Consider the following 7,534-nt stretch of genomic DNA (forward strand, 5'->3'; position numbering starts at 1 on the left):
AGTGCCTTCCTGCTTTGTTGCTCCAGTTGCTCCGGCTTCTGGGGGACTTTTTGTCCGGGGCTTCCGTTGGTGCGCGGTCGCAGATCGTCCTACCCGGGTTTAGAGACGCGCCCTTGGCAGCCCCTCCACTACAACCACCCTTCACCCCCACACCCACCCGCGCCTCCTTCTCTGAAGCCAATGCGGCATCTTGAGTCACAAGCGCAGGGAACTCCGGGACCGGGACCGCATCCCGTCTCTCTCGTCTTCCGAGGACCTTTAAAAGAACCTTCCGTTTTCTCCTCTCTACACTTAACCGAGTAAATAAACACATAGCGAGCGATATTTCATACTCCATTACGTCCACGCTCTGCCCAGAAAACGACCCTCCTCCAAAACGCACCGCTCACACAACTAGTGAGTAATTGATTTCGAGCCCGAAGTTCCCCTTTGGGAGCGAGATTGGAAATTCTCTTCATTTTCCCCCATTTTGATCCACTTTAAAACATCGTTTTTTGTAAACCGCCTAAAATTGAACCCATTTGCTTTCTGAGAAAGGCTGCTCCAGATAAACGCTTGTCTGAGCGTGGCGAAGATTCAAACTGCCAACAAGAAACTGGCCTAGGAGCAAAATGAGCAAATTCAACCAGCAGCCCCATGGAAAGACTGTCTGCCTGACACAGTGCCTTGTTCAGTGGAAACGCTGTTCCAAGGCCCCGATCGCAAAGGAGTCTCTGGCATAACCACAGCCCCCTGGACTGTGCCCAGGATTTCGCATATGCCCTTGCCCCCCGCCCCCAACACAGGAGCACCGGGACAAACAGCTGAAGCAGCGTGGACATAGTTTCATTGAGTTTATTAGACAAAAATATATGATTTAAACAAGTTCGCTGACGCGGTATTTACAATCTGAAATCACGCTATATACAGTAAGGGAGGGGGAAAAAGAAACAAAGAAAAGACACAAACACAGGGGGTGCATTTACCGAATCGGAAAATCAACCTGAGAGGCGGGCAGAACCTGCCCTCCCCTCCAGCGCTTAGGCAGGATGAGCCCCTTTCTGCAGAGAACGATGCGTGAGGATCACTGACGCCGCCGTCACGTTTGTCCTTTACACAAGTCTCAAATATTTGTCTTAATTCTTCCCTCGTCTCCTCCCTCCCTGTCCCCTCCCCCCTCCCTTCCCCCCGCAAAAGTAAAAGACCCTCCATCAGGCAGACGGGAGGGCTGCGAGGATCCGAGGCGTTCCCTCCTGCGGGGCCAGCGAGCTGCACGGGAAACACAGCAAGAAGACACAGCAATGAGGAGACAGGTCCAGCGCCACCGAGCCGCAGCTTCTTCCGGCAGAGCCGGGGCTGGAGCGAGACCGCCTCCCGTCGGGGTTTCCGCTCCGGAACTGGAGCTGGCTGGACCGGTGGCGCTCTCCAACTACGCGGCGGGACCCGCACTGCCACAACCATCCCGCCCCAGGCCAAAAGCAAAAGGCACTCACTTGTCGCGCACGGGCTGGAAGGGCGACTTTAACTGCTGTGGGGGCGAATCCGGCCTGGGGACTAGGTCTCTCTCTGCGAGGGAACAGAAAATGCGCAAGGTTAGGGGGAAAGCTATATAGGCAGCGGGGTGCGCCGGTTGGAAGGGCCCCTATGCCCAGATTCACCTATAAAGCTCGGGTAGATTTTCTGAGACCAGCGCTCGCCCCCACCCCTCCCTGGGACAAGCCCTTGGGTGCAACCCCGCTTCTCAGAGAGAACCTAGGCCTAGCCCCTTATGTTAGGCCACCCCTGCCCACCACCGTCACACACTCGTCTTTAGGTCTCTGCCTGGGAGCCAGTAAGCGGAGACGACCTTTGGCTCGGTACCTGGAAGTGCAGGGCTGCTACGGGCGGAGGCCTTCTCACCGTGGAGCACCCCGGCGGCAACCTGGACGGGCGGCTGCGGGGGCGGCGGGGCGGTCAGGTGTGGGCCGTGAGGGGCTGCGTGCGGCGCGCCGACGCCCAGGAAGGAGCGCACGTTGAGCAGCGAGCCCTGCGCTAGGAACGCGCCGTTGGTCCAGTTGGAAAACTTGCCTATGTGACAGGTGTACAGTCCGTGGCTGGGCAGGAAGGCCGGGTGCTGCAGGGGCGAGCCGCCGGCAGGCCCGTGTGCGCTGGGGTGGCTAGGGGGTGGCGGGGGAGACGCCTTAGGCGCACCGTCGGGGCTAGTGGCTGTCTCGGCCAGCGACCAGATCTTGGGCTTGTTGTGAGGCGCGCCCTGCAGGCCGACCGCCGCGGCGCCAGGACTCAGCAGGCGGGTGCTGCCAGGCTCCGAGACCTCCTTAGCCAGGCCTAAGGGCGAATCCTGGGACTTGAGTGTCTCAGCGGCAGACAGCGGTGAACTCTGGTCCCTAACTGGGGTGGGAGGGACTATGCGCGCCCTCGGAGCCTCCGCCTTGTCCTCCTCGTCTTCGTTGCTCTGGTCGCCATCACGTTCGTCGATCTGGTCAATGTCAATGCTCTCCAGGTCGATCTCCTCGTCGTCCTCAGCCTTCTCGGGGTCGCCCTCTGTGTCGCTGCCAAAGAGGGTGCCCTCTTCCTGGTCCTTGCTGCGCGCCCCCCAAGTCACTTTGTTCTCCTTCTTGAGGCGCCTGCGCGCGTTGGCGAACCAGGTGGAGACCTGCGTGAGGGTCATCTTGGTGATGATGGCCAACATGATCTTCTCGCCCTTGGTGGGGTACGGGTTCTTGCGGTGTTCGTTGAGCCAGGCCTTCAGCGTGCTGGTGCTCTCACGGGTAGCGTTCTTGGGCCGCCCGGGATCCCCGTATTGGAACTGGCCATAGGGGTAATAAGCAGGCGTCGTGTGGGCTGCGAAGGTGGCTGGGTGCACCCCGGGGTTGTCCTTTAGTTCATACTGAGAGCCCTGCCGCAGCCGCAGAGCAAGAGAGAGGAGAGAGAGAGAAGACATGGAGGGAGAAAAGAAGGACAGATGAGTTCCAGGAGTTAGAAAGGGAAGACCCGCGCTCCCGTGGACCCTGGGGGCCTCTGGGACAACTGATTCACCAGGCTCAGAAAAAGAACACACACACAGGAACACGCACGCGTGCACACACACGCAGCAATCCTTGGAGAATCAAGGCAGCTGGGATCTTAAACTGAATTGCAGAAGCCGGATCTCCACTGATCATCATCATCAACAACAACAACAACAACAAAAAAAAATTGTGGTTCACTCTGGAAAAACTTCTAGAAGCCCTGGACCCAGGGGAGTCTTCCCAGGACCCTTGGTCCCCAACGCCACCCTTTCGCAAAATTCAGATTTTCAAGTTCGGCTTACTGTAGCTGGAGGGGAAAACCTTTCATGTAGGCTGATGAAACAGTTTTTCCAAAGTGAAGCACTCAGAACTCAAGGCCCCTCCTCTCCACCCTGAAGGATTCAATCAAAATAAACCAGCTAGGGTACTCCTCAGTCTAAATTCACCAGCAATTTAAAATGAAAGCAGGGTCCTCCTTTCCCCTTCCAAATTATTCTGCATATAATGGTTCATTCACACATAGGGTTGTGTAATGGTGACGGATAATTTAAAATTTAATCCTGGCCATCCTCAGTAACAATGACAAAACACATTCTTTTATATACAAAAAGGAGAGTTTATCCGGTAAAATATTAACGCCAGGCCCGGGAGCCACAGGCTGCAACTCAGGGGAACCGGTTCAGTTTCCTGGGCCTCTTCTTGGCTACTTTATCTCTTAAGTTTGACTTTGATCTGCAGCCGAGCAAACAGAAACTGTTTGCAGGCATTTAGAGGCCATGATTTATTTGCAATCAATATTCTTTTTATCATCAGTAGTAAAACACAGCAAGTCAAATTATCCCATCAGGTTTTTTTGGTAAATAACATTTTATCTTTCTAACAGCCTCATTAGGCCTCATTATTACCATAAATTGCCCAGGCAGCGGCTCACTCACAATTTTATCTTTTGGGTTCCAAATACGGGATCATAAAAGATTGGGAAGCTAGGCCTCAGCTGAGGGTTTGGATTTAGGCTTACTTTCCAAGAACCCGGTAGGAGACCTGGAGGTAACACAAACACCTTTGGGAAGGAATTTTATTTTATCTTTGGTTTAAAGAGAAAGCAAAACTAAGCAACAGCAAAGGCCTCCCGTGGACCCTCCTTACCTCGCCACAATGGGAGCAGACCCTCCCTCCCCCTCAAGCACACAGGCAGAATCCCCAAATGGCTCACATCTGTATTCAAAATTTCAGTTAAAAAAATACGCGCATAAATAAATAAATAACCTTTCATCCTCCACTAAAAAAATAAAATAAAAAAAGAATCCAGTTAGCAGGTTAGCGAAGAAGCCGGCGCCCTGAGAAAGTTATTAAAAACCTATTTCTTTGACTAATTAGTTTAGTAATCAGGGCCGCGCCTGAAAGGCTTCTGTGGCCAGAATTCGTTTGTGCCTCGTTCTTAGAAAATTTACTTTTCGCTTTTCAAAAATTATTTCAGTTGTAACCGTAAAGGGGAATTTTGGCCCCGATCTGCTGGGAATTGTTTTTGTGAAAGGACACCTTGTAAATCTCTCTTCGCTCCGGGGGCACACTGGCTCTCTGAACAAAATGGGGGCTGCTCTGCCTGGTTGGGAAGTATCCGAAAGGCGGCTGGCCTGACCACTGACAAATAGGCTTTCTTTCTAAACTGCAAGAAAAGTTCGGGAGAACGCGCCGGCCGCTTTGCTTCTGCACAGTTGGAAGCCAACCTTTTATAGGGAGTCCTGTCTGCTTTGTTTTTCCGGAGACGAGATAATTCGGGGTTCTTGGAAATTGCACCATCCAAAAGATAGCGGGGCGGCAGGGGTCTGCCCGCCGAAAAGCCCGCGCCAGACTCACAATTTGCCAGCGGCCTCAAGTTTACGCAGCCCTTCCTTTCAGCCAGACCAGGAAAAATTGATCATTCGGAAGGACAGACTGCCAGAAGCTGCTGCGGAGAAGTAAATTCTCCCCTCCCCCACCTGACACCCACTGAGACACGAGACGGGAGGCCACCGTTTATTTTAAGTCCTGGGACACTGTTCCTTTAATTCTTCCTTATGTAACTTGGGAAAGAAAGTGCTTTTCAATTTCGGTTCAAATGAAATGAAAAGTTTGGCAACTTACGAAAGTAAAGGCAAACAGCGTTTCGGAAGCCAGAATTTGTGTCAACTTAGTGTTTCTTAATCTCTGATCGCCAGGATCCCTACGCACGCCATAACAGACCGCTCTCCGTGCGGATGTCTATTGTTTGTTATGATGTTTGTGATCAGCTCTACTAGGTTTGACCGGTGCCTTTTGGCAAAGTCGAGGGCAACTATCTCTGCTTTGCCAAACAGGGAGAAGGAAGGTCCCGTGAGCCCGAGGGAAAGCTGTAGCAGCACTCGGGCGAGGCCAGGGCGGTGTTGGTAGAGCGTCCCCGGCTGCGGGAGCCCGGCGGGCCTGCCTGCCGCACTGGCCGCGCCGGGCGATTCTGCCGGGGACCTCCGGCCGCCTTCCGGGGCTGGCTCCGGAGGCTTCTCTCCACTCGCTCGCTTTCCTCTTTCTGCCTCCGCTCTTCAGCCTCCCACGACCGCGGCGGTCACTGCGCCGTGCTCCGCGCGCTCCCGAGTCCCCAGGGAACGGGGTCTCCGCCACCGGATCCCTTCGGAGGGGCCCTTCCCAGACACCGCCTGCGGGTCCTCTGCCCCCCTCCTCCGGCTAGCCGCCCCCGCTGTCCCCGGGCGCCGGCCAGGAGGGCGCGCGGGAGGCGGGAGCACTCACCATCTGAGAGAAAAGGCTGAGGTCCGCGGCGTAGGGCAGGAAGGCGCTGTAGTTGGGTGCGCCCGCGTACGGTCCCGCCGCGGCGTACATGCCCAGCACCGAGGTGACCGCGGCCGCTCCCGCGCCCGCTCCCAGCTCCGCGGTGCCCGGCCGGCCCGACGAGGCTGCGGCCGCAGCAGCCGCCGCCGCAGCCAGCACCCCAGGGCGCTCTCCGCCGTAGGCGCCCGGGCCCGCGGCGCTGAGGTACTGCGGGTAGCCCAGCTGCGGGAAGGACATGTCCGCGGGCTGGGCGGAGGTGGAGGGCAACAGTAAGAGCGCGGGCCAGGCGGCCGGCTGGGCACCGACGAGCCGCGACTCGGGGGCGGGGGCCGCTCTCGGCTGTTCGGGCCGGTGCTCGCTGGCGGCGCCCGGCTCCCGGCTGCGCCCGGATCCGAGATCGCGCGCCGACTGCGGCGGCCGCCCTCCGCTCGGCGGCGGGGCTCTCAGACACAATTTGAAGTTGATGCTTTGATTGGCATCCCCTTGAGCACAGGCCCCGCCCCTGGCTCCCCTCCCGCCCCCTCCCTGCCTCCAGCCCGCCCTCGCTGGCCGCTCCCGCCCCTCACAGCGAGCACGTGGTGCCCCGCGCCCGCCGGGCCACCTCCTCCTCCGGTGGGCGCGCGCGGCCCGTCTGCTGGTGTAGGTCCGGAGGCCTCAGGCTCCTTCCCAACCGGCCCCCGCGGCTTTTGACAACCTGCCGACACCGGTTTACAGCTGTCTGACACCCGGTTTTGCATCCGAGTTACGTCTCCCCACCCCGACCCCCCTTTAACAAAAGCAACTCCGGGATTGCGTTTCTCCGGTTGGGTCGGCGGGGAAGGAGGCCGGGGGCCAGGGGACAGTCTAGAGCGAGCTGCCTTTCTTCAGTGGCTGGCTCTACAGCACCTCCGTGGGACGAATTTGGCTGAAGTGCTCGGATAAATCAACGCGTGGGTCGACACCCAGATTACGGGGTGCGTCGTCCCCTTGGCCTCTCTTGCTGCCAACTGATCCTCTGGAAATGGCTGGCCTCCCTGCGCTTGGAGAAGCGGGATGTGGCCGCGCTCTGTCGGTTTCTCCAAATACAAAAACTTTGAAAATAGGCGAGGCAGCTGAGAAGTCGCTGCTTAGCGGAGGGGGGCGGGGGAAGGTCATCCTAGAAGAAGGGGGAAGGAGTGGGGGGAGCAGACCTTCGCAAGGTGAAAGCCTGGAGAATCTTGCCGGCAGCCACCCACCACTCTATCCCCGCTTTGGAGAAGCCTGTCTGGCCTGAGCGCCCGAGTTTGTCCTCTAGGTGTGCAGATGCGGAGAGTCAACTTGTGCGAAGCTCAGGTACCTGAGGCGGCGCTGCGACCAGCCTTCGTACAGGGCAGCTGCCACTCCCCTGGCCTTGAGTCCCCATCTCCCCACCCCGCTGCCCAGCTCTTATTTCAGATGCAAGAAGAATTAGACAATTTGAAAGCTAGAGGCTATGGGATGCCCGGAGGCCTGGAGGCTCTGTTCTCCCGGGCAGATTTGAATGCGCCTTCCTCTCTCCTGCATCCGAAGAGGCCAGAGAAGGATGCTTCTGCGCAGAACCAAAATGTGCAGAAACCTACCACTGCCTATAATGTGGCACAGGCCTAAGTGTGTCATATCATGTCATCCTGGCAGAGTGTCAGCTGTGGGTTCTAAAGCCAGCCTTGGTGAATTTAGGGCTCCTGGGGCAGGCCCGAGAGCCCCAAACAAGCATAATAAGCTTAGGTCGGGGTGGGGGTGGGGCCATCAGG

At 57.2% G+C, this 7,534-nt stretch overlaps 1 protein-coding gene across 1 annotated transcript; it reads right to left on the minus strand.

Annotated features, from left to right (window-relative positions):
- Window positions 1–820: 820 nt before the first annotated feature.
- Window positions 821–6,199, minus strand: Irx1 (iroquois homeobox 1). The gene is made up of 4 exons (XM_055597982.1): window positions 5,748–6,199; window positions 1,840–2,875; window positions 1,473–1,545; window positions 821–1,248 (listed from the first exon to the last, which is right to left on the minus strand). The coding sequence occupies exons 1-4, from the start codon at window positions 6,021–6,023 to the stop codon at window positions 1,191–1,193; spliced, it is 1,443 nt and encodes a 480-aa protein (XP_055453957.1). The 5' UTR covers window positions 6,024–6,199; the 3' UTR covers window positions 821–1,190.
- Window positions 6,200–7,534: the final 1,335 nt, after the last annotated feature.

The sequence above is a fragment of the Psammomys obesus genome, unplaced genomic scaffold (genome assembly GCF_907164565.1).
Source record: "Psammomys obesus unplaced genomic scaffold, mPsaObe1.curated_primary_1811, whole genome shotgun sequence".
Lineage (NCBI taxonomy): Eukaryota > Metazoa > Chordata > Mammalia > Rodentia > Muridae > Psammomys > Psammomys obesus.